The sequence below is a fragment of the Pelmatolapia mariae genome, linkage group LG16_19 (assembly GCF_036321145.2).
Source record: "Pelmatolapia mariae isolate MD_Pm_ZW linkage group LG16_19, Pm_UMD_F_2, whole genome shotgun sequence".
Taxonomy (NCBI): domain Eukaryota; kingdom Metazoa; phylum Chordata; class Actinopteri; order Cichliformes; family Cichlidae; genus Pelmatolapia; species Pelmatolapia mariae.
In genome coordinates, this window is record NC_086241.1 from 45427813 (window position 1) to 45454186 (window position 26374).

Below are 26374 nucleotides of genomic sequence, written 5' to 3' on the forward strand. Positions count from 1 at the left end.
TTCTTTGTCTGATGTCAAACGCGACAAACATGAGAGGACAAAGGTAATATTTTTAAACAGTGTGTTTTACTACTTCACTGTAAACACGATATTGCCATTTATCTTCTAACTTGCACAAACCAAAAAACAAACATAAATCACTGCAGAAATTCTGACTTCTTTCAGTGGATGTGTACATTTTTTAAAAGCAGTACCTTAAATTATTCTGTTCTATTCTGTTCTATTCTATTATTATTTACAAAACTAAGAAAAACTATTGGATAATATCAAAATGGAAATGTCACTATTTACCTAAAGGTTACATGTGAAACAATATTCCAGCGCTTCAGAGTATTATTTATCCATGTTGTTACAAGACTTGGTTTCTATTTTTCAGCAGTATACAACAAGGTTTACAACAAGGTGCAAACATGAGGTTACACTGAAGAACAAGAAGGTCAGATTAGATTTGCCAGAAAACATCTAAAAGACCTCGCACAGGTTTCGAAAAAACTATCTTTGAAAAGATGAAACCAAGATTAACTTGTATCAGAAACATGGGAAGAGAAAGTCAGAAGAAGGAGAGCAAAAACTTTTCACTACTGCATCATCTGTGAAACATGGTGGAGACAATGAGCCTCATTTACTAATACACGGACTAATACACTAATACACAAGTAGTCCACACAGAAAAATTACTATTAAATTTGTGAAAAGTGCGTGCCAGACTATTTTGTCATCACCACAGTTCGTATGTTAGTAAATCAAAAGCATTCGGAACCAACATGCACATTTCCTCGCCCCCATTTCTCTGTGTAAGAAACTATGTTTACCTCCAAGTGAAGCAGAGCACGTGGTGACGATGTTTTAAGAGAGAAGCCTGCACCTCTAAGACAAGAATTTAGGAGAAAGTTGGACTGTAGAAAATGGAATAACAGTGTCTGAGTTCCAAGGAGGAAGTGTTTCCACATAAGTGATGGTCATCCAAAAATGAAAAATGACTAAATAAAAAAACAAAAACTTAGGCTGATACTCGCTGTGTCAAACACTAACAGACAACAAGACAACAACATGGGGAATTATCCATGGCATTCACTTTGAACATCTTTACAGACAGACTGAAAACATTAGCATTCAACTTATCTTATCTACCGAACAATATAATACACAATGCTCTGCAACCCAACTCTCAGTCAGTGATACTCTGAAAAGCAAATCAACTGCCCATCACTTCAACTTTGGAGAAAAACGCCCCGGTTTCAACATTAGTATGGCTTTCTTTCAGTATGTCCAGCACTGTGGTTTTGATAGTTTTCTTGTCAACTTTGGAGAGGTTTGCTTTGAGTTTAAGCAGAGCTGAAACATGTTTTTCACTGTTGGTGACAGAAAGAAGAAAAGGTTAAAAAAAAGTGTATCATGCCAAGTATTTTATGATTATGTTTATATGCTGTTTATTATTACAGAATGAGAGACTGAGAAAAAAGACTGTCAGGTGAAGAAAGTCATATATGACAGTAAGATCCAAACAAATGATGATGATGATGTTTCAGCCTACCTTAGATTACATGAATGTGCAAAATGACTCCCTTAATGTGCCATTAATGCCACATGATATTAACAATGTTAATAAGTAAAAAAAAAGATTCTGCAACATTTTCTTTAACTTTCAACACAAGGGTGAAAGTTCAATCATTTCTTTAAACTTGTAGTCCAAGACTGCAGGTCTCAAATCAAACAGCTGATTTGCTGATCTGTATTATTGAACCTGTTATGTCTTTTTCACTAACAGCTGTCAGTAACACATCACCACACCAACTTTTAAATGCAGCAACAGGTGACACTGATATGTGCTTAAATTTACATTAATCTCTAAGTTTCCACTAGTTTTACCAAATAACTCCCCATAAAATCACACACTTCCGTGGTGCTGATACTTTCAGACACACAGACAGTGTTTGTGTGAGTGCTATCAAGAGCAGTGTTTATGTCCCCTGATTCCCTTTCTCCTTTGCCTTTAAGGTTAGAAATAAGACAAGAATGAGACAGTTTGGTTTCCGATGCCACATTTGGAAGAAATCTCTCTTTTCACTCTAATTAACAGCATTATTGACTTCATCTACACACAGCTGCTGCTGCTTCTCTCATGCCCGCATGTTTTATTTAGCTTTCCGTTTCTCATATTAGTTTCCATGAATGTAGCTCATCCTGCTGACAACAAATATCTGAAACCAACTGAGATGTTTGGCTCAGTCTGCTTGCTGTTCCTCCTCAGCTATCGCCAAAAAGTGCAGTTGTTTTTGTATTAAAGTAAGTAATGTCTGAGTCAATTCAAAAGTTACCTGAGGTCGGGATAAGCAGATCCCAGTGAAACGATTTGCATCTGTATGGCAGGAATATCTTGGAGTTTTAGCACTTCTGCAATGTTGGTCAGGATTTCCTTTAACCAGTCTTTTTTGGATCCCTGTGAAGACAAATCAGTGACGTCAGTTTAGTCTGCAAGTTTCCCAAAACTCTAATCAGCATAGCAATAATGATGTTTTCCATTCTGGAGCTACTGCACTGGAGTTTGACAAGATCGATGATGTATTTGATACGTTCTTTCAGTTTCATGAATAATGTCTTTATTTATGCACCACGTAGTCATCAACCAATGGTCAGAGCTTTGATACATTTGTAACTACAGTCCAGTTGTCCTTAAATGGAGGGTTTTTCTTCATTTCTACCATGTTTTGCTCCATGTAAAATCTATGTATAAGATGTTAATTTATATGCTACAGATACAAATCTATAATTTAAAAATCTTTTTTAACAAGGGCAATATACAGAAAGTGGGAAAAAGTGGGAAAGAAATTGGAGAATAAAAAAATGAAGAAAGCACATTGTTGAACATTGTTTCTGTAGCCTAAAGTGATTATCAGACTTATAGAAATCATGCGTTTGACTCATAATGTAACTTATTGGTCCATCATTTTCTATGGGTCACACTTTTGTTCTTAAGGAATGAGTAAGGTTTTCCATTGAGTGTATTTCTTCTATATCCAGGCTTGGAGGATCACATTTTAGTCAGCTGCTTTTTTTTTTTTTTTTCAATTTTAGGAAACTTTTAATCAAAACTTCCAAACCAAATAAATGTGAAATGCAGCTGATTCTTATACTTATGTTTTCCACAGCTCAGCAGAAACCTGATCACTTGTAGGTTTTATTCATGTCTCAGCTAAAGTGTGCATTAAAGATCAAGTCTCACCATTTTGGCAAACAGCTCGTGCAGTTTCTCTGCATTTTCTTTCACAGTCTCGTAAGCCTTCTGCTGCTGATTGCTGTCCTTCAGTTTGACCTCTCCTTTCAGGAGCCTCTGGACATACTCTACTGTCACTTCCTGGTGGAGCCGACCAATCAGCTCCTAAATTTAGCCCAAGTATTTAAGTAATCAGAGCGCATCATAATCCTTTTACTAAAAAGTTGTCAATGAAGGCAATAATGGCCATTCAATCCATTATAAAGTTTCCTCCTTTTACCTGGTAAGAGGACTGACTCGAGCCCTGAAGTTCTTGAAGCTCTTCTTCAGTGCTTTTCAGCAGCTTCTCAAACGTGTTCTTCTTCAGCCAGTCACTGGTTCCCACCTTCTGGTAGTGTGGCTGTGTGAGGAGCAAATAACACAGTTTTTTAATCACTGAAGATTAAAACATATTAGGATTTAATCTTGAGCATTACTGATATCTGCAGTTGTAAAGAACTTACTTTGAGGATCTTGTGCACAGGAGTTAATAAATAAGTGTGGGCAGACTGTTTCATCTCAGTCAGGACCTGCAAACAGTTTTTCCGCACATCCTCTGTGAACAGATTGTGCTTCACAAGGAAGTCCCTTTAGACAGACCACACAGGACACATTAGCTCACAGTGAAGTATTCGCCTGTTATGATGAAGGTAAAATCTGAATTTCCATCTAACTGGATCAGAAACATACCTGAACTGTTCGACACAGCTGAGGTTTGCCTTTATGAAAGCTTTGCTGTGCAGTTTGTTTTGCTTAATGATGTCTTCGTGAAACTCTTTATACCTGCAGAAGATTAAAAACAGTTTTCACTTCTATTATCTTGTTATTACCAAACATAAAACTAAAATGTATTTTCAAATGACAATATTTAAAAGACAGCCTTGTGAAACCTTGTTACCTCTGCATGAAGTCTGTCAGGTTGGATGTTATTTTCTGGGCCTTGTGTCGGTCTCCTACAACTTTTTGTGCTGATGTCACGATGCCGTTGATAAACTGAAGACAAATGGATTGACAAATCAGTGGCAGTTTTAAGTACTCAAAGCATTTTACACAGCAATGCACTTCCATTATTTTCAGATCCAGTTAAACTAACACCAGGAACCAAACCCAGTGCTTTACAATGTTAGTGACTAACCCAAGTGATTAAACTACAGAACCATGGGAGGGTTTGAAACTGTGACTCTGATCTGACAGTAAATGAGCTTCTATAAATGACCCAAACAAAAATAATTCTCTTCCTCGTTTGTTAATCTTTTACTCAAAGTTTCTCAAAGTCTTTTTCAGTTTGGTTAATATGTGCAGCAGGCTGGAAAATATTTGTCGACACTTCTAAAGTGTTCTACAGTAGATAACAGAGAACATTTTGTTCTCCTATGATCAAAACAATGTTCTGTCAATATTTCACCACAACAATTTTTTAATGCACAGTTCAGATATAGCAATGTTTTCAAAGCCTCTCATCATGGTCAACAAAATGCAAAACTCAGTATAAGGACCTTTAAAGTTAGCCACCACAAGTGATACCTTTCATTTTGTGTTGATACATCTTTATTCAAGCTTTATAAAAGCATTGGTGACACTGCATTCCAGCTAAGCATTTCAGCCTATTTTATATCAAGTTGTAGCAAGTCTATGGCAACTCTACCTGGATGACATCATAGGCCACGGGACTGACGTAGCAACCATCATCTCTTGTTGGCTCCTTTCCTTGATCCCACTCTTTCTTTGCTTCATTCAATACTCGGTCAATAAACATCATCAGGTCACTCTAAACACACAACAACACACAGCTGTCACTATTATATCTACAATATTCTATAAGCTATAATAAAACAAACTAAACCAAATATATACATATATCTTTTTTTGAACAGCATCCTAAAAAAGTGCAAAGCAAGCTAAAGGTATAACAACATATCCTTTGTTACCTGTTGTTTGCTGAGGTACTTCTCCTCCAGAGGTTTCAGTAACTCGTCAGGAAGCAGGTTTCCCAACACTTCAGTATTGATATTACTGGCCAGTTCAGGTTTATCAAACATTCTGGTACACAGAGCAGATAATGCATGGGTTTTCATAAACAGCCCAAGTTGTATTTAGTCTACATGTCATTTGTCATTTCAGTTAAATTCACTTTAGTTCTACTTATATAGCGCCAAATCACTACAACAGTTGCCTCAAAGCACTTTATATTGTAAAATAAGACACTACAGTAACACAGAGAAAACTGCAACAATCAAACAACACCCTATGATCAAACAGTAGGAAGGAAAAATTCCCTATTTACAGGAAGACAAGGCTCTGGGAGGGGCAGCCATCTGCTATGACCAGTTAAGGGTGAGGAGAGGAAGACAGGATCAGACATGTTGTGAAAGAGAGGTGGAGATGAATAATAACTCACGATTAAATGCAGAGTGGTTTAAAAACACACAGAAAGTGAAATGAGGTGAGTGCAAAAGAACCACTCATGGGGAAGGCCCCAGCAGCCTAGACCTACTGCAGCATAACTAAGGGATGATTCAAGGTCATGTGATCTAGCCGTATATGCTTTGTCAAAAATGAAAGATTTAAGCCTAATCTTAAAAGTAGGGTGGCTGTCTTCTGACTCTGAAGAGGGGCCTGAAAGCTGAAGGCTCTCCTTCCCATTCTACTAAGTGCTCTATTGCTGTGATATGGTACTAAGACATCTTAAAGAGTAGATGAGATCTGATTATTGAAGACCTTTAATGTGAGAAGAAAGATTTTAAATTTGATTCTGGATTCAACAATTAGCCGATGAAGAGAAGCCAGTATGGAAGAAATATGATCTCTCTTTCTAGTCCCTGTAGGTACTCCTCCGGAAGCTTTTTGGATCAACTAGAAAGTTTTCAGGGAGTTTTTAGGACAACATGACCACAATGAATTGGAATAGTCCATACTAGAAGTAATAAATGCATGAATTATTTTTTCAGCATCAGTCCAAGACAGAATGTTTCTAATTTCTATGTGTATTAAAGGGCATATCTTGGTCAAAAATGACTCCAAGGTTCCTCACAGTGTTACTGAAGGCCAATTGATCCAAAGTCAAAATCTGGTTAAATGCCATATTTCTAAGATTTTCAGGGCCGGGTACAATAATCTCAGTTTTATCTGATTTTAGAAGAAGGAAATTAGAGGTCATCCATGTTTTTATGTCTTTAAGGCATTTCTGTTTAACTAATTGGTGTGTGTCTGTATAGCAATGACAATGCTATGCCTTAAAATGAAATTAGTCCCAGCTAAGAACCCTGTTGAACTCCATAATTAACCTTAATGTGTGAAGAAAACTACATTGACATGAACAATTTGGAGTCTATTAGATAAATATTATTTAAACCACTGCAGCATAGTACCTCTAATACAAACAGCATGCTCTAATTGCTGTGATAAAATATTATGGTCAATAGTATCAAAATTTAACATAGCACATTAAGCCACCAGAAATGAATCAGAATACTTAGGAAATTATGTAAAATGGTTGCTTAATGTACTGAAATCAGCATGGTGGAACAGTGATTAGCACTGCTGCCTTACAGCAAGAAGATCCTGAGTTCAATTCCACCTGGCCAGGTCCTTTCTGTGTGGAGTTTGCATGTTCTCCCCATGTTTACCTGGGTTCTCTCCAGATATTTCAGCTTCCTCCCGCAGTCCAAAGACATGCAGTTAGTGGGGTTAGGTTAATTGGTGATTCAAAATTGCCCATAGGCGTGAATGTGAGTGCGGATGGTTGTCTGTCTCTATGTGTTAGCCCTGTGACAGACTGGCGACCTGTCCAAGATGTACCCTGCCTCTCTCACTATGGTAGCTGGGATAGGCTCCACCCCCCCACTCCCCGGCGATGCTGACAAAGATAAGTGGAAGAGAATGGATGGGATGGATGAAAGCCACCAAAAATTTGCAGTTAAAAGACAGGTGTATAAATATATGTCCATGTATTTGTAATTGCTGAGGTATTTATTACTCAGGAATAAAAAAGGATCTCCCAGCATAAAAATAATATGCTACTTCAAACAAAAACTAATTGCTTACTCTGGATAAGATTCATTCACCCATCGCAGGAGGAAACTGCAGTCCTTGTCATCCACAGAACCCACAATCTTTCTGAGCCTGGCCTTGAAAGTTTGATGGTACTGTCTTGCATAGAAATTACAGATGTCCATCTCTGGTGGGTAGCAGTTCTTCACCTCCTCCACCACCCAGTGCAGGTCCTCCTTCAGCTGCCTGCCCATGGACTGGATAGTTGCCTGGATAGTTGACTGGTTCATCTGGTCACCAGTGGGGCTCGATGGATTATCCATACGCCCATTTACTAATTTTTGAACGACTTCATCATGGCGCTTCTTCCACTCACTGGGCCTCCAGGCCGGTGGAGTCTGGCATCTTTGTTTCCACAGCTGGTCCTGCTCTTCCTCAAGGTTGATGGCTTTCACTGCAGACTTCAGAGCAGACACTGATGCTTCCTCAGTGCTGAGAGAAAGACTCTGCTGCACAATCTGCCATACACACTCTTCAAGGGCTTTATGGTCTGCAGCAAGCTTTTCTACTGCTTCCTTGTTAGCCTCAGCTGTCTCCCAAAACAGATGCTTCTCCCTGTCTATCAGTTGCTGAGTGGCTTCACAAAAGGCTTGCATTTCAAGGAATTCCTCAAAAGTAGAAGTCACTGGTGGACAAAAAAAAAGACAAATCTTTTTAAATTATAGGTACTATTTTGTAGATGAATCATCCAGGCTCTGTTAAACTGCTTTGATACTTTCTCAAGTTTTCAGTCCTAAATATGAAACAGGTTGGAAACAAGGAAACAAGGAAATATTTTTTCTAAGACAGGTCGGAAGAAGAGTTTATAGCAATTATTATTTTTTCGTTCCACAATTTTACTGTGGAAAACACTTTTATTTATAACATGTTACCTACTGCAGCTTTGGACCTCTGACCTTTATAACGATTTAAATACATATCCATTTTGATACATGTCCAATGTTCCCAAATTAATTTTATTTTCATTTTTTGGAAAAAAAATAAACTGATCAAAACAATTTTTCTCTTGATATTTATTACTAAACATTGAAACAAATCTTTCTAAACAGTGAAATGAATGCTGCACATGTACTTGATACACATAATAAAATATAATAAAATTAATTATAATTAAACTCATATGAAGTATATTTAAATGGGGTTGAACAGATAAAAAACATTTGCAGATACATTATAGGAAAGTAACTTGAGCTGTATCTAAAGATAAGTCCACAGGGATGATGAGAATGTGGGAAAGTTGGCTGTTGATCCCCACTAGGGGAGTAGAAAGGAGATATATTTACACTAAAAGCATTAAAAAGTAAAAACAAAAAGTTAAAAGGAATACTTAAAGCACTGCAAATTAAAAATAAATACACTAAAAAGTATTTGTACTTCCCACCTTTTTCTTCCTTCAAGTCTTCAGAGGGGAGTGTATCCACTTCCTTTTTCCGTCTCCAACGAATGGATTCTCTCAATCTATTAAATGTATTATCAAACCTCGGCATACTGGAATCTAAAAAAGAAAAGCACACAGTTTAATGCAGTTTTAATGACAGACTGCAGACATGATTTCTGGTCTTTTGTTTTCTCCACTTTCCACAGACAAGCATCAGCAGTGCTTTTTGTTTAGAACTCAGTGCCAAAAAAATTGTTGTTGTTTTGTTGTCCACTATAATGACCACTGCAGAGAACATTTTGGTTTGTTCTTTTATGATTGTATAATCTTAATGTGCCATCTACTTCATTGTTTTAATGGACTTTCCTACCACTGCTATGCTGATGACAAACAGTTTTACTTTTACATCAGACCCAACAACGTTAACAATCAATGCTTCTCTGTCATTACTACTTGGATGGATTCAAATTTACTTGTGGCATGGCGTGGTCTGTGGCACCGCTGCAGGGAGGCTGACACGCTGGAGCTCCATCAGCAATTACACCTCACCTGCTTAAGAGGAATGAACTGAGTCCTGATGTGGTGGTTGTTGGTGTGTGTGGCTGGCAGCTGAAAACCTGCAGCCGTGTGTGAAGTTACAACAACCGTAATTAAGAAAAGTGTTAAAGGTGTCCAATATGTGGTCGGGTCTTCCATGCATCTGTTACATTACTTCATCGCAATTTCAGTAAAACTGAGGTTCTAGTACTTGGCCCCGGCAGTTTCTCTAAGGAGATAAGTCAGTACATCGGCCCCTTCACTAATGACTTCTAAAACTAAAAACCTTGGTATCAATTTTTGAACAACACCTTAATTTTGAAACTCATGTCTCAAAGCTCACCCAAACTTGTTTCCTTCACCTCAGGAATATTGCAAAATTCCACTACTAACACATAATCCTCTGCATGGACAGGCCACTGCTTATACAGCAGAGCTTCTGAAACCTTATCACTGCAGCCAACCTTTCTGATCCCCTAACCAGGGCCTTCTTACTGTCCCTTGCTCGATTATAAAACCAGAGGTGATTGTGATTTTGAGGTTGTTGCACCCAAACTGTGGAACAGCCTTCCTCACTCAATCAGGTCTGCTAACTCTGTTATTTGATTTAAAAGGTTCATTCCTGAGCCTGGAGCAGCTCTTGACAAAACAACCTGGCTAGCATGTACAGAGACCTGACCACAACATCTTTGGAATGAATAAACGCAATCAGGCCTTGTCACTCAAAATCAACTGTGGTCTTCAAAAATGCACTTGTACCTGCAGTTTGCACCCAGATGTAACAATCTGATGGAAAGCCTTGAACCAGAGGTGGAGGCTTGTCCAGCAGCAGATTAGTGCCCATGGTTTAGCATGAGAAAGTTAATGTCCACATACTTTGTTCATACGTTTTCAAACTTGTTAAGGCAAATATTAAAAAAATGTTAGTAGAAGTTTAATAATTAGATATTGCCAGTATATAGGATCATTGATCTAGTATTAAGTTAATACCTGTCTTTGATGGTGTCGGTGGTTTGGATTTGAGAGAAGAAACATCTGACTCTTCATCCTCTTTTTTCTCTTCATTCTCCAGACAGGTGGCTGATGAGTCATCGCCAAGATCTGACAGAGAGGCAAACAGAGCACTGCTGGTAACAGCAGAATTTTCTTATAACAGGTTGATTTGGCAAAGATTTGATGCCAGATGACCTTCCTGATGCAATTCTCTCCAGTTATCTAGGGCTGGGACCTGCAGTATACTGGCTTCTGTACACACATTATGTGATGAACTTCTCAGAAACTGTTTGCTTGATGCTCATTTGTCGTCTGTAGCGCTAACTAGATCCTGAAGTACCACAACTATTAGTCATGAACATCTGCACCAAAAATGCTGGTTTGGATTGTTTGGGGTCACTTTACCCACTAAGTGTGATTTGTATGCAATAACGATTGGCAATGGATACTCTAATAAGATTGTCTTTTTTATGTTATTGTTCTGCCCAATGAGTTTGCATCAGTTTGATGTTTAAAGGTGCACAATGACAGGAAATAAAAATGCACATCAAATGTATTGCACCTAGCAAGTCTGTTTTGAAAATATAAGGAGTAGAAAGGAGATATATTTACACTAAAAGCATTAAAAAGTAAAAACAAAAAGTTAAAAGGAATACTTAAAGCACTGAAAATTAAAAATAAATACACTAAAAAGTATTTGTACTTCCCACCTTTTTCCGCCAAGTCTTCAGAGGGGAGTGTATCCACTTCCTTTTTCCGTCTCCAACGAATGGATTCTCTCAGTCTATTAAATGTATTATCAAACCTCGGCATACTGGGATCTAAAAAAGCAAAGCACACAGTTTAATGTAGTTTTAATGACAGACTGCAGACATGATTTCTGATCTTTTGTTTTCTCCACTTTCCACAGACAAGCATCAGCAGTGCTTTTTGTTTTGAACTCAGTGCCAAAAAAAGTTGTTGTTTTCTTGTCCAATATAATGACCACTGCAGAGAACATTTTCATAAACATTTTACAAAAATGTTTTGCAGATTTTAGCTATTTTGGTTTGTTCTTTTATGATTGTATAATCTTAATGTGCCATCTACTTCATTGTTTTAATGGACTTTCCTACCACTGCTATGCTGATGACAAACAGTTTTACTTTTACATCAGACCCAACAACGTTAACAATCAATGATTCTCTGTCATTACTACTTGGATGGATTCAAATTTACTTGTGGCATGGCGTGGTCTGTGGCACCGCTGCAGGGAGGCTGACACGCTGGAGCTCCATCAGCAATTACACCTCACCTGCTTAAGAGGAATGAACTGAGTCCTGATGTGGTGGTTGTTGGTGTGTGTGGCTGGCAGCTGAAAAGCTACAGCCGTGTGTGAAGTTACAACAACCGTAATTAAGAAAAGTGTTAAAGGTGTCCAATATGTGGTCGGGTCTTCCATGCATCTGTTACATTACTTCATCGCTATTCCAGTAAAACTGAGGTTCTAGTACTTGGCCCAGCCAGTTTCTCTAAGGAGATAAGACATCGGCCCCTTCTAAAACTAAAAACCTTGGTATAATTTTTGACCAACACCTGAATTTTGAAACTCATGTCTCAAAGCTCACCCAAACTTGTTTCCTTCACCTCAGGAATATTGCAAAATTCCATTACTAACACATAATCCTCTGCATGGACAGGCCACTGCTTATACAGCAGAGCTTCTGAAACCTTATCACTGCAGCCAACCTTTCTGATCCCCTAACCAGGGCCTTCTTACTGTCCCTCGCTCGATTATAAAACCAGAGGTGACTGTGATTTTGAGATTGTTGGGCCCAAACTGTGGAACAGCCTTCCTCACTCAATCAGGTCTGCTAACTCTGTTATTTGATTTAAAAGGTTCATTCCTGAGCCTGGAGCAGCTCTTGACAAAACAACCTGGCTAGCATGTACAGAGACCTGACCACAACATCTTTGGAATGAATAAACGCAATCAGGCCTTGTCACTCAAAATCAAGCTCGATCTGATTTCCTCGTGTTGGTGTTGTTCCCAGATCATCATGAAAATGTTGTTCCAGGATCAACATTGCAAGTGACCAATCAGAATGTTGTGACGTCATACTTTTGCGACTTCGGGAAAAACCACCGTAAAACAAAAAACTGTACTTAAGCTGTGAGAAACCGCCTCTGTCCGCCGATCAACGTACCCTGACTCTAATCCTAACCTTTTAATAAACGGTAAGCAGAATTGATATCATCCTTGCAACATTGGAATTTCATAAATGCAAGAATGCCTTGGCGCGCAAAAGAATAACGTCACAACATTCTGATTGGTCACTTGCAATGTTGATCCTGGAACAACATTTTCATGATGATCTGGGAACAACACCAACATGAGGATATCAGATCATCCCAAAATCAACTGTGGTCTTCAAAAATGCACTTGTACCTGCAGTTTGCACCCAGATGTAACAATCTGATGGAAAGCCTTGAACCAGAGGTGGAGGCTTGTCCAGCAGCAGATTAGTGCCCATGGTTTAGCATGAGAAAGTTAATGTCCACATACTTTGTTCATACGTTTTCAAACTTGTTAAGGCAAATATTAAAAAAATGTTAGTAGAAGTTTAATAATTAAATATTGCCAGTATATAGGATCATTGATCTAGTATTAAAGTTAATACCTGTCTTTGATGGTGTCGGTGGTTTGGATTTGAGAGAAGAAACATCTGACTCTTCATCCTCTTTTTTCTCTTCATTCTCCAGACAGGTGGCTGATGAGTCATCGCCAAGATCTGACAGAGAGGCAAACAGAGCACTGCTGGTAACAGCAGAATTTTCTCATAACAGGTTGATTTGGCAAAGATTTGATGCCAGATGACCTTCCTGATGCAATTCTCTCCAGTTATCTAGGGCTGGGACCTGCAGTACACTGGCTTGTGTTCACACATTATGTGATGAACTTCTCAGAAACTGTTTGCTTGATGCTCATTTGTCGTCTGTAGCGCTAACTAGATCCTGAAGTACCACAACTATTAGTCATGAACATCTGCACCAAAAATGCTGGTTTGGATTGTTTGGGGTCACTTTACCCACTAAGTGTGATTTGTATGCAATAACGATTGGCAATGGATACTCTAATAAGATTGTCTTTTATATGTTATTGTTCTGCCCAATGAGTTTGCATCAGTTTGATGTTTAAAGGTGCACAATGACAGGAAATAAAAATGCACATCAAATGTATTGCACCTAGCAAGTCTGTTTTGAAAATATAAGGAGTAGAAAGGAGATATATTTACACTAAAAGCATTAAAAAGTAAAAACAAAAAGTTAAAAGGAATACTTAAAGCACTGAAAATTAAAAATAAATACACTAAAAAGTATTTGTACTTCCCACCTTTTTCCGCCAAGTCTTCAGAGGGGAGTGTATCCACTTCCTTTTTCCGTCTCCAACGAATGGATTCTCTCAGTCTATTAAATGTATTATCAAACCTCGGCATACTGGGATCTAAAAAAGCAAAGCACACAGTTTAATGTAGTTTTAATGACAGACTGCAGACCTGATTTCTGGTCTTTTGTTTTCTCCACTTTCCACAGACAAGCATCAGCAGTGCTTTTTGTTTTGAACTCAGTGCCACAAAAATGTTGTTGTTTTCTTGTCCAATATAATGACCACTGCAGAGAACATTTTAATAAAGATTTTACAAAAATGTTTTGCAGATTTTAGCTATTTTGGTTTGTTCTTTTATGATTGTATAATCTTAATGTGACATCTACTTCATTGTTTTAATGGACTTTCCTACCACTGCTTTGCTGATGACAAACAGTTTTACTTTTACATCAGACCCAACAACGTTAACAATCAATGCTTCTCTGTCATTACTACTTGGATGGATTCAAATTTACTTTATTGCAATTTCAGTAAAACTGAGGTTGTAGTACTTGGCCCAGGCAGTTTCTCTAACGAGATAAGCCAGTACATTGGCCCCTTCACTAATAACTTCTAAAACTAAAATCTAATTTTAAAACCAGAGGTGATTGTGCTTTTGTGGTTGTTGGGCCCAAACTGTGGAGCAGCCTTCCTCACTCAATCAGTTTGGCTGGCTCTGTTATTTGATTTAAAAGGTTCATTTCTGAGCCAGGAGCAGCTCTTGACAAAACAACCTGGCTAAGATAAGATAAGATAAGATAAGATAAGATAAGATAAGATAAGATAAGATAAGATAAGATAACCTTTATTAGTCCCACACGTGGGAAATTTGTTTTGTCACAGCAGGAAGTGGACAGTGCAAAAGTTATGAAGCAAAAATTAGAATAAAATAAAATAAGAATAAATACAGTATACAACTGTACAGAATAGAATAAAATAAAATACTATATACAGTAGAATAAAATAGAATAAAATATGCAATAAGATAAAAATAGAATACAAGTGCTATATACAACTCAGTAAAAATACAACGATGCCAGAAAAGATTATTGCACATTAGTGTTATTGCACATGTGTGAATGTGTGTGTTGATCAGTTGGAGTCTTTGTTGTGCAGTCTGACAGCAGTGGGGAGGAAAGACCTGCGAAATCTCTCCGTCCCACACCGTGGGTGCCGCAGTCTCCCACTGAAGGAGCTGCTCAGTGCTGTTACAGTCTCATGCATGGGGTGGGAGATGTTGTCCAGCAGGGATGACAGCTTAGCCACCATTCTCCTGTCACTCACCACCTCCACTGGGTCCAGAGGGCATCCTAGAACAGAGCTGGCCCTGCGGATCAGCCTGTTCAGTCTCTTCCTGTCCCCAGAAGAGATGCTGCCGCCCCAGCAGACCACACCATAAAAGATGGCTGAGGCCACCACAGAGTCATAGAAGGTCTTCAGGAGTGGGCCCCTTCACTCCAAACGACCTGAGTCTCCGCAGCAGGTACAGCCTGCTCTGCCCTTTCCTGTAGAGGGCGTCTGAGTTATGAGTCCAGTCCAGTTTGCTGTTCAGATGAACACCAAGGTACCTGTAGCTGTCCACAGCCTCAATGTCCATACCTTGGATGTTCAGTGGTTGCAGTGGAGGATGTTTGTGCCTGCGGAAGTCTACCACCAGCTCCTTTGTTTTATTGGCATTGATCTGGAGGTAGTTCAGCTGGCACCAGTCCACAAAGTCCTGAGTCAGTCCTCTGTACTCCTTGTCGTCCCCATCAGTGATGAGGCCGACTATAGCAGAGTCATCAGAGAACTTCTGCAGGAAGCACTGGGTGGAGTTGTGGGAGAAGTCTGCAGTGTAGATGGTGAAGAGGAACGGAGCCAGAACCGTTCCCTGTGGGGCCCCCGTACTGCAGACGACCCTGTCCGACACACAGCCCTGAGTCCTCACATACTGTGGTCGGTCAGTGAGGTAGTCCAAAATCCAGGTAGTGAGGTGACGGTCCACTCCAGAGTTCTTCAGCTTGTCCTTCAGAACCGAGGGAAGAATAGTGTTGAAGGCACTGGAGAAATCAAAGAACATGATTCTCACAGTGCTTCCAGCGGTCTCCAGGTGAGTGAGGGAACGATGTAGGAGGTGAATGACGGCATCATCCGCTCCAATGCCAGGCTGGTAGGCAAACTGAAGTGGATCCAGTGATGAGCTCACAAGGTGCCGAAGCTGAGCCAGGACCAGCCGCTCCAGGGTCTTCATCAGGTGGGATGTCAGAGCCACCGGCCTGTAGCTGTTGAGGTCCTTGGGGCGTGAAGTCTTTGGCACTGGTACAACACAGGAGGTTTTCCAGAGCTGTGGGACTCTTCCCAGCCTCAGGCTCAGGTTGAAGAGGTGCTCCATCACACCACACAGTTGGTCCGCGCAGGACCTGACGACCCTCGAGCTGATGCCATCTGGACCCGCTGCCTTCTTGGCTTTAATCCTCCTCAGTTCCCTCCTAACCTGGGTGGTTGAGAGAGACAGGCTGGAGCCTTGTGTTGAGTGTGTATTGGATGCTGTTGTTGGGGGTGGGGAGGAGTGAGCAGGGTGAATAGAGGAGGTGTGAAGTGTCTGAGGTGTCAGAGGTGGAACAGCAGCAGTGGGGGTGGGTGAGTCTGCAGCCGATGTTGGAGACTGCCTCATGGCTGAATCAAATCTGTTGAAGAAATGATTCAGTTCATTTGCCCACCTCACATCCCTCCCAGGCAGAGAGTTCTGATGTTTGTGGCCTGAGATGGTTCTGAGGCCTCTCCAGACTTCACCAACGTTATTTTGCTGAAGCTGGTTCTCCATCTTCTGACTGTAGCTGTCCTTCCCATTCCTTATCAGTCCCCTCAGCTCTCTCTGCACCCTTTTCAACTCCTCTTTGTCTTTGGATTGTATGTACAGAGGCCTGATCACAACATCTTTGGAATGAATAGAAGCAATCAGGTCTTGTCACTGAACACCAGCTCCGGACCTCAATAATGAACTTGTTCCTGGATGGCAACAAATGCAGTTTGTAGCCAGATGTAACAATCTGATGGAAAGCCTTGAACCAGAGGTGGAGGCTTTTCCAGCAGCAGATTAATGCCCATGGTTTGATTTGGCATTGCAATGTTAATGTTCACATACTTTGTTCATAAGTTGTCAAACTTTAGTCAACAAAGACTATGTTAAGGTAAATACTAAAAAATGTTAGTAGAAGTTTAATAATTAAATATTGCCAGTATATAGGATCATTGATCTAGTATTAAAGTTAATACCTGTCTTTGATGGTGTCGGTGGTTTGGATTTGAGAGAAGAAACATCTGACTCTTCATCCTCTTTTTTCTCTTCATTCTCCAGACAGGTGGCTGAAGAGCCGTCGCCAAGATCTGACAGAGAGGCAAGCAGAGCACTGCTGGTAACAGCAGAATTTTCTTATAACAGGTTGATTTGGCAAAGATTTGATGCCAGATGACCTTCCTGATGCAATTCTCTCCAGTTATCGAGGGCTGGGACCTGCAGTATACTGGCTTCTGTACACACATTGTGTGATGAACTTCTCAGAAACTGTTTGCTTGATGCTCATTTTGTGTCTGTAGTGCTAACTAGATCCTGAAGTACCACAACTATTAGTCATGAACATCTGCACCAAAAATGCTGTTTTGGATTGTTTGGGGTCACTTTACCCACTAAGTGTGATTTGCATGCAATAAAGATTGGCAATGGATACTCTAATAAGATTGTCTTTTTTATGTTATTGTTCTGCCCAATGAGTTTGCATCAGTTTGATGTTTAAATGTGCACAATGACAGGAAATAAAACACACATGCTAAAAAAAAACCTCAAATACATTACATCTAGCAAGTCTGATTTGTAAACATAAGGAATAGAAAGGAGATATATTTGCATTAAAAAGTAAAAGTTAAAAGGAATACTTAAATAAAGCACTGAAAATTAAAAACAGGTACAGTAAAAATTATTTGTACTTCCCACCTTTTTCTTCCTTCAAGTCTTCAGAAGGGACTTCCTTTTTCCGTCTCCAAGGAAAGGACTCTCTCAATCTATTTAATGTATTATCAAACCATGGCATACTGGGATCTAAAAAAGAAAAGCACACAGTTTAATGTAGTTTGAATAACAGACTGCAGAGCTGATTTCTGGTCTTTTGTTTTCTCCCTGTCACGGTCCTGGGTCGGTGACCCAGTGTTTGTGTTTTTGGTTTAAGTTTTACTCTTTGAATTGTGGTTTTCTGTTGTATTATATTTACTGTTCCTGGTTTCTGTTCTGGTTCCACGCCTCACCTTGCCTCGCCTCATGTTTCTATGTCTCATTGTCTTGTCTGTGTCATCATGAATGTCTCTTGCTTCCTGTTTTATTGTGATAGTCCCTTGTCATGTGTTCAGTGTATTGAGTTTTACTTCCCTGTGTCTCGTTATGTCAGATTCGTCCCAGCTGTGTTCCCACCTGTTCCCCATCCTCTTGTTGTCCTACTTGTGTATTTAAGCCCTGCATCTTCCTTGTTCATTGCTGGTTTGGTTGTCAATCTTCCCCTGTGTGTCATCCTCCATGTTGCCTCTGTGTTTCTTCCTCGATGTTTCATATCTCAGGCTCCTTGTTCCCAGTTTCAGGTTTTTGTTATGTTTCCTTTGTTCCTCGTGTTCTTTTGTTAGTTTCTCCCTGTTCAGGTTTTGTAAGTTTTATTCCCTGCCATGCTCTGCTTTTGTTTGCATTGAGTCTCACTGTAAATAAAAACTCACTCCCAACTACTCTGTCGTCTGCATCTGCACTCGGGTCCTTCTGTCGTCACTCCATACATCTGCCTCTGTAGCTGTGACACTCCCCTTTCCACAGGCAAGCATCAGCAATGATTTTTGTTGTGAAGTCAGTGCCAAAAAAATGTTGTTGTTTTTGTTGTCCACTTTAATGACCAGGGCACTGCAGATAACATTTTAGGGAACATTTTATAGAGATAAAATCATTTGCAAGTGTGCAGATTTTAGCCACTTTGGTTTATTCTTTCATGACTGTATAATTTTTACTATGAAAGCTGATAATGGGGATTTTTAACAGAAGACATTTAGAGTTTTATAGTAAGGACAGGGATAACAATCTGTGTATTAATGATGTACATTTAGTTGTTAATATATGCTGGTCAGCCAGCCATCAAAAAAGTGTAAGTTGAAAGTGTCATTGCCTTGGTACTATGACTCAATATTTATATGTGGATTACTTTCTGCACTGCATGGTTAAGATAGAATTACATCTTGGAAATATTCTATATGTGCAAAAAAATTGCCATTTTACTGAGGCAAAGTTATTCTATTATCATACATTAAATATGTTTATAACATAACTGATTCTTGCCCAGGTTAAAAATATTGTTTGAAGGCATCAGATCAGGATTCAGGAAACTGTGATGAATATTTTTCAGCTTCCCAGGGAAAATGAGGGGGCAAAACAATCACTCATAAATGTTAATGTTACACTACTAAATACAAATAGCAGCTTTACTTGGTCAACATTCAATTTTACTTCTGGTTGAGTTTTCTGAAGCCTTTAATAGTATTAATGCTACAGACTAGACAGCTGAGTTGGCATTACTGGTACTGCTCTTAAATGGTTTTCTTCATACTTATCCAACAGATAATAGCCAGATGTAACAATCTGATGGAAAGCCTTGAACCAGAGTGGAGGCTTTTCCAGCAGCAGATTAATGCCCATGGTTTGATTTGGCATTTCAAAGTTAATGTCCACATACTTTGTTCATACGTTTTCAAACTTTAGTCAATATAGACTATGTTAAGGTAAATACTAAAAAATGTTAGTAGAAGTTTAATAATTAAATATTGCCAGTATATAGGATCATTGATCTAGTATTAAGTTAATACCTGTCTTTGATGGTGTCGGTGGTTTGGATTTGAGAGAAGAAACATCTGACTCTTCATCCTCTTTTTTCTCTTCATTCTCCAGACAGGTGGCTGAAGAGCCGTCGCCAAGATCTGACAGAGAGGCAAGCAGAGCACTGCTGGTAACAGCAGAATTTTCTCATAACAGGTTGATTTGGCAAAGATTTGATGCCAAATGACCTTCCTGATGCAACTCTCTCCAGTTATCTAGGGCTGGGACCTGCAGTACACTGGCTTGTGTTCACACATTATGTGACGAACTTCACAGAAACTGTTTGCTTGATGCTCATTTTGTGTCTGTAGTGCTAACTAGATCCTGAAGTACCACAACTATTAGTCATGAACATCTGCACCAAAAATGCTCATGCCATATCTGTCTCGATTGTGGTTTGCTTCATGTGGCCCAGGCTCATAGAAAACAGGTCTGGCCCGGATCTGGCATCAAGCTGGCACTTCTGACTGACTGGTGTCATGGCAGGGTGTATGTCAACCAGATGTGGGCCAGGTCTGGCAATGATGGCACTATTTATGTTCCTGTTTTCCTATTTTAGTTAGAAGACCCAAATTCCATGTTGCAATACTATACTGCTATGGTAGCCAACGTTTCAAATGCAGGTTTGACAGGTTTGTGAGTGTACACTTTATCCAAAACCTAGTGACGGTTTACTCATCTTTGCCAGTGGGTGGCTGTAGCTCAGGAGGTAGAGCGGCTCACCTACTGATCGCAAGGTTAGTGGTTCGTTCTCTGGCTCCTCCAGGCTGCATGTCAAGAGTGTGAATGTGTATGAATGTAATTAGGAAGCACTCAGTTTAGAGAAAGTGTCTGATTGGGTAAATGTGGCATGTTGTATAGAGCACTTTAGGTAATCTGGGAGACTAGAAAAGCGCTGTATAAAAGTCAGTCCATTCACTGTCTGAACAGAGTTTTGTCATGTTACTTTTGCACTGTTTTGCATGTTCTGGCACATGTTGTTATTACATGGCTTGATTAAGGTACACAATAGGCTGACATCTGGGGCCAGAGCTGAAACTGTTCTGGGCCAGCAGTGTGTCTGCAACTGGCCTTGTGCTGGCCCATGCGTGGGCCAGATCCGAGACATACCGATTTTGCTATGTGGGATGAGGTTGCAATTTGGCATCAGCTTGATGTTTAAAGGTGCATAGTGACAGGAAATAAAACACACATGCAAAAAAAAAAAATTCAAATACATTACACCTAGCAAGTCTGATTTGAAAACGTAAGGAGTAGAAAGGAGATATATTTGTATTAAAAAGTAAAAGTTAAAAGGAATACTTAAAGCACTGAAAATTAAAAACAGGTACAGTAAAAAGTATTTGTACTTCCCACCTTTTTCTTCCTTCAAGTCTTCAGAGGGGAGTGTATCCACTTCCTTTTTCCGTCTCCAACGAAAAGATTCTCTCAGTCTATTTAATGTGTTATCAAACTTTGGGATAATGGGTTCTAAAAAAAGAAAAGCACATAATTTAATGTAGTTTGAATAACAAACTGCAGGCCTGATTTCTGGTCTTTTTTTTCTCCACTTTCCACAGACAATAGAACATTTTTTATTAAACATTTTAAAGAGAAAAAATCATTTGCAAGTGTGCAGATTTTAGCCACTTTGGTTTGTTCTTTCATGGCTGCATGATCTTAAACATGAAAGCTGATAATAGCGATTTTTAAACAGATGACATTTGGAGTTTTTATAGTAAGGGTAACAATCCATGCATAAATGATGTACATTTAGTTCTTAATATATGCTGGTCACCCAGCCATCAGAAAACTGTAAGTCCAAAGTGTCACATATAAATCAATACAGGCATTTAATAATAAAAAGCTCATTCCTGAGTCCGGAGCAGTTCTTGAACCAGCTTTTCCAGTAGCAGATTAGTGCCCATTGAGTGCCCCTCCATGAATCGTTACCCTGATGGGTTTGTGTATTCCAGAGATCCCAGGGGCTATGATGTTGGGGGGCTTTTGTCCCCTGGTAGGGGTGAGGCACCAGATAAAGAGCAATTCAAAAACCCATATGAGAAGACCCAGGGAACAGTTTACCCTTCCCAGGATAGGGTTACGCCCTGGAGCCAGGGTGTTCCCTGTGCTTTCGGGTCAGGAAACATGTCCTGACTGTCGTCAGCCTCTATGTGCTGAATGACAGTTCAGAGTACCAGGCCTTCCTGGAGTTCCTGGATAGGGGGCATGAAGGTGCTCCAGCTGTGTTCCCTTACTGGGAGACTTCAACGCTCATGTGAGCAATGACAGTGACACGTGGAGGGATGTGATTCGGAGGAAGCAGCTGGGTTCTTCAAAGAGGGGGACTGATGGGTGTGCTCCAACTGTAGGGGGATCATACTCCTCAACCTTCCCGGGAAAGTATATGCCAGGGTGCTGAGTGAGGGGAGTGGGAGATCGACAGACAGATTGGTGCTGAGGCTGCAGTGATGCGAATGCTGTACCAGTCTGTCGTGGTGAAGAGAAAACTGAGTGTAAAAGCGAAACTTTCGATTTACTGGTCGATATTCATCCCCACCCTCACTTATTGTCAACAGTCTTGGGTAGTCACCGAAAGAACGAGGTTGCAGATAAAAATGAGCTTTCTCCAAAGGATGGCTGGCATCTCCCTTAGAGATAAGGTAAGGCATTCAGCCATCCAGGAGGGGCTCAGAGTAGAGTTGCTGCTCCTCCACATCAAAAGGAGCCAGTTGAGGTGGTTTGGGCATCTGAGAAGGATACCTCCTGGGCACCTCCTTGGTGAGGTGCTCTGGACATGACCGGGAGGAGGCCCCTCTATCTCTCGGCTGGCCTGAGAACACCTTGGTGTTCTCCCAGACAAGCAAGAGGAGGTGGCTGGAGAGAGGGAGGTCTGAGCTTCTCTGCTGAGGATGCTGCCCCCATGATCTGGCCCCGAATAAGCAAAAGAGGATGGATGGATGGATGGATGGATGGATGGATGGATGGATGGATGGATGGATGGATGGATTGATTGATTGATTGATTGATGGATTGATTGATTGATTGATTGATTGATTGATTGATTGATTGATTGATTGATTGACTGATTTGGCATGTGAAAGTAAATCTCTGCTTATCCAGTATGCAGGATCATTGATCTAGTATTAAAGTTAAGAAGTTTCACCTGTGTTTGATCGTGTTAGTTGTCTGGATTTGTGAGAAGAAACATCTGACTCATCATCCTCTTTTTTCTGGTTGTTCTTCGAAGAGGTAGATGCAGAGCCAGGACTCAGACCTGACAGAGAGGGAAGAAGAGGACATTTGTAAAAGCTGATTTCTCTTTTAAACTGACTCTTTAGTCCCTAGTTTCAAAAACACATTCGTCTTTGTGGTGTCACAGCAATTAATGTCCTGCCACAGGTTTCAATTCAGGTTGAGCTCTGGACTTTTTCTGGGACGAGCCAAAACATTGATTCTTTGTTTTTTTTCACCATTCTGTTGTAGATTTGCTGCAGTGCACGAGATCATTGTCCTATTGCATGGCGTACTTTGGGCCAAGAGCTGGTTTCACATTTGACTGTAAAACACTTTGGTATACAGAGTAGTTCATGTATCCTGTAGCAGGCAAACCAAAGCCCTCACCTCAAAGGATAACCTGAAGCAGAGGACAGACCAGTAAAGTGGCTTCTTCCACCCTCTAGCACAGGCTGAAAAGTCTAGTATTTTGCCTGGTATTTTGCTGTTAATGTGGGGAAAAATAAATATATCTTTATGAAATATAATAGACATTAAACTTCTAGGGAAAAGAGCAATATTTTTACATCTTCCATTTCTTTGTATTTAAAGTCTGAAGTGAGTTTTTATATCTTTACCAGCACTGTTAACTCAAGGAAAACCCTGAGGAAAACTTGTCTGCTTATGTATGACCCAGGCACTCCTTCATTTAGCAAACAGACATGTTCCAACAAGTTTAACGGTCTTTTTGTGTTTCGTTTTATTTTTCTAAGGAATCTTTCAAAGTGCATGTGTGCACATCATTCTGTCTGCAAACATAGTAGCTTGAAAAGTTTGGAATGAATTTTGAAACTGTAGAGTGAGTTCATGTTAACTACTCATTAAAATTTACCTTACATCCACTGAGATCTTCAATATTAACTTAAAATGTGTTTATTTGTCAGAAATTGACAAAAAAGCTTAGAAACTATGATTTTTAGTCTTGTGTGCATTGTTTCTCACTGCTAGTGTTTGTACTGACAACATAAAGGTATATAGGCGATGATACATATGGGCAAGTAAATATGACATTAGTTTGTTAAGTTAACCATAAAATGCATTATATCTTTAAAGAAAGTTAGTTAGAAATACGGGTGGGTAAAAAAACGATATCCAAACTCAAAGCGATTTGAATTTAAATAATCCGATACTGATTCATTATTGAATCCTTAAATCAATTTTTAAATATAAATTTATTTTGCCAGGAATGTCAGAGTCTCAACTAAAAGCTCTCAAAACCATTTCAACAACCACAAAACAGATAAAACTCCAAACGATTAAAGCACAGGTAAACCGATTCCACAAAAGATGGAACACAAAGCGTGGATTCTTCTCAGTGTACTTCAAGACCAGTTTTCCACCAGAAATCTGTGTTTTCTGCCTTATTCGCTTTCTTATTATACACAAGTCTACAGCTGTGTATGGTGTTGTCTGACGCTTTTTTCACCAAAAATGACCTCAACAGGAAACCTAATTTCTGCAAGTCTCACTATGTCAGCTTTATTTTTATACCTTGATAGTTTACACAACCTTGGGCATGTAATTTTTCAGCAGGAACCTCAGAAAAACCCCGGGGCTTAACAGAATAAATACAAAGTGAAATATTGTAACTGCTTTAGGATCTGTTCTTAATTTTCAAATAAATATTTTTAATTAACAAGGTTTAGAGGGTTCTTTTGACAGTACATATCCAAGTCACATGATCATAATTATAATATTTCTGACTGAGTCAAAATCAAATCGAATCAAAATGAATCAGGACCTTGTGAATCAAATTTAATCATTTGTGGAAATCAGTGACAATACCAGCCCTATTTAGAAATATACTGTGGTATAATATTATATAATTAGCTCACGTTAATCATGTCCAGTTATTACAAATCAACATCTATTATCCATTACCTGCTCAAACATTATGTTTGTGTAATCAAAGTAAATCTATCATTGCTATCTTCATCTGATTTTTACTGCACTACAAATTTCTTGTAGAATATTTAAAAGTAAACAGAGTGAGCTGCCGTGTGGAGCTTTGTGAATGCATGTCTCCTATAATCAAACATTACTGTTGGACACGGGGGACACATTTCTGCACCTACAGTTTCTAAATGTAATGGTGCCTCCCTTCAGTCAGATTGATAGATTTCTTTTTTTGCTTTGCTTTTCCCACACAACTTCGCCTTCCACCTGCACATACTGTGTGTACAATAGCACCCACATCTCAGAGGAATGACTTCACACAGGCTTTCATGTGGGTCCTCTTGGGAGATATATGCAACCCTTACTCTGAAAAAGCTGGGAAACGCTCATAATGTGAATGAAGATTTAAGCATAGTCCATAGAAGACATATCAAATGTGAGCAACATGTCCTAAAGTTGGGAAAGGCAGCAAAGTACGTGGTGCTAACAAGGAACAGCTGGAGGAAAATTTTGCAACTGGTCAGATTAATGCCCACAGGTCAGTAACATGATTGGGTATGAAAAGAGCATCTTAGGGAAACAGAGGTGCACCAATCTGCAAAAGAAAATCTAAAAATAATGGAACATTTCACAAAAATGTTCCTTAGTGTGAAACTGTAAAGACTTTGAATATCTCATCATCTATAGTACATCATCAAAAGGTTCACAGAATCTGAAAAAATCTTTTGGTGCGAGTCACCAGGCCAATAATCAATAATGAACACTCAGTCCTCTGGACTAAACAAGAGAGAGACCATCTAGCTTGCCATCAGTGCTTACATTTGACAGGAGATTTTATGAAGACCTCAACAGTACTCACTGGGTGACGGAGGCTGTGTTGAAGCCGCAGAATCCAACTTCTTTGCAGGTTCATCTGATTCTGGTGATAACTTGGATTCCTTGTCACCAGGTGACGGAGGATTCTTCCATGTTGGAAGCCGGAAGCTCCTTCTAAACTTCCCCATCATGCCCACATTTATGCCACCATCAGTCGACGTCTTCTCATCGCTCTTGATGGATCCGTTGCTCTTGGTGGACACCGTGTCATTGCTGGGGTTCTCAGTGGACTTGTCCATCATTTGTAACATTTTATTTCATTATCTACCCAAATATGAAAATGTAATAAATACTCAAGTAAAGTAATGAAGCATTTGTATTTTGTTACTTCTTATCTGGATTTTAATAATAGTTATAGTAATTTGCGAGAAAGTGCCTCAATGAACAAAATCTTACACAATAAAACCTGTATAAGTGCTGTATAAAGAACCAGTTTATTGACTAAGCAATTCATTGTGAATTTCACCGGGATCATCATAAAACTATATTACAGATAACATTTTATACTGGATAGATTGGAGTAGAAAAACAGAGAACAACATGTTGTTTGTAATTTGGGACCATTTAATCTCATCTCTCAGGTCCTGGACTTTCAAATACTTTTTATCTGCTGTTGATCGTTTTTAGGCCTAGCAAAACTTCAATTTGTCCACATTACTAAATATTTCAAGGACATGCTGCACACCATGCTGAGATAAGAAATTAGATGTCGCTGAAGAGCAATGGGCGTGTTTATGTATATGTGCAGAGAGCGAGAGAGAGAAAACGATTGATTTTTCTCACAGATTTTTTTTTATAATTGAGATTGATAATTAGTCCGTGTATGCAAACCGTACCTAGTTACAGTAAAGAGAA

At 39.5% G+C, this 26374-nt stretch overlaps 1 protein-coding gene across 1 annotated transcript; it reads right to left on the bottom strand.

The window, feature by feature from the left end:
- Positions 1–1195: 1195 nt before the first annotated feature.
- Positions 1196–25758, bottom strand: LOC134644588 (tumor necrosis factor alpha-induced protein 2-like). Its single transcript, XM_063497674.1, has 21 exons — positions 25503–25758; positions 22638–22748; positions 22235–22399; positions 20849–20962; positions 19483–19593; positions 16873–16983; positions 13585–13695; positions 12872–12982; positions 10922–11032; positions 10209–10319; positions 8685–8798; positions 7298–7928; positions 5182–5293; positions 4899–5021; positions 4152–4246; positions 3944–4036; positions 3718–3841; positions 3495–3614; positions 3224–3379; positions 2319–2440; positions 1196–1352 (listed from the first exon to the last, which is right to left on the bottom strand). The coding sequence occupies exons 1-21, from the start codon at positions 25756–25758 to the stop codon at positions 1196–1198; spliced, it is 3159 nt and encodes a 1052-aa protein (XP_063353744.1).
- Positions 25759–26374: the final 616 nt, after the last annotated feature.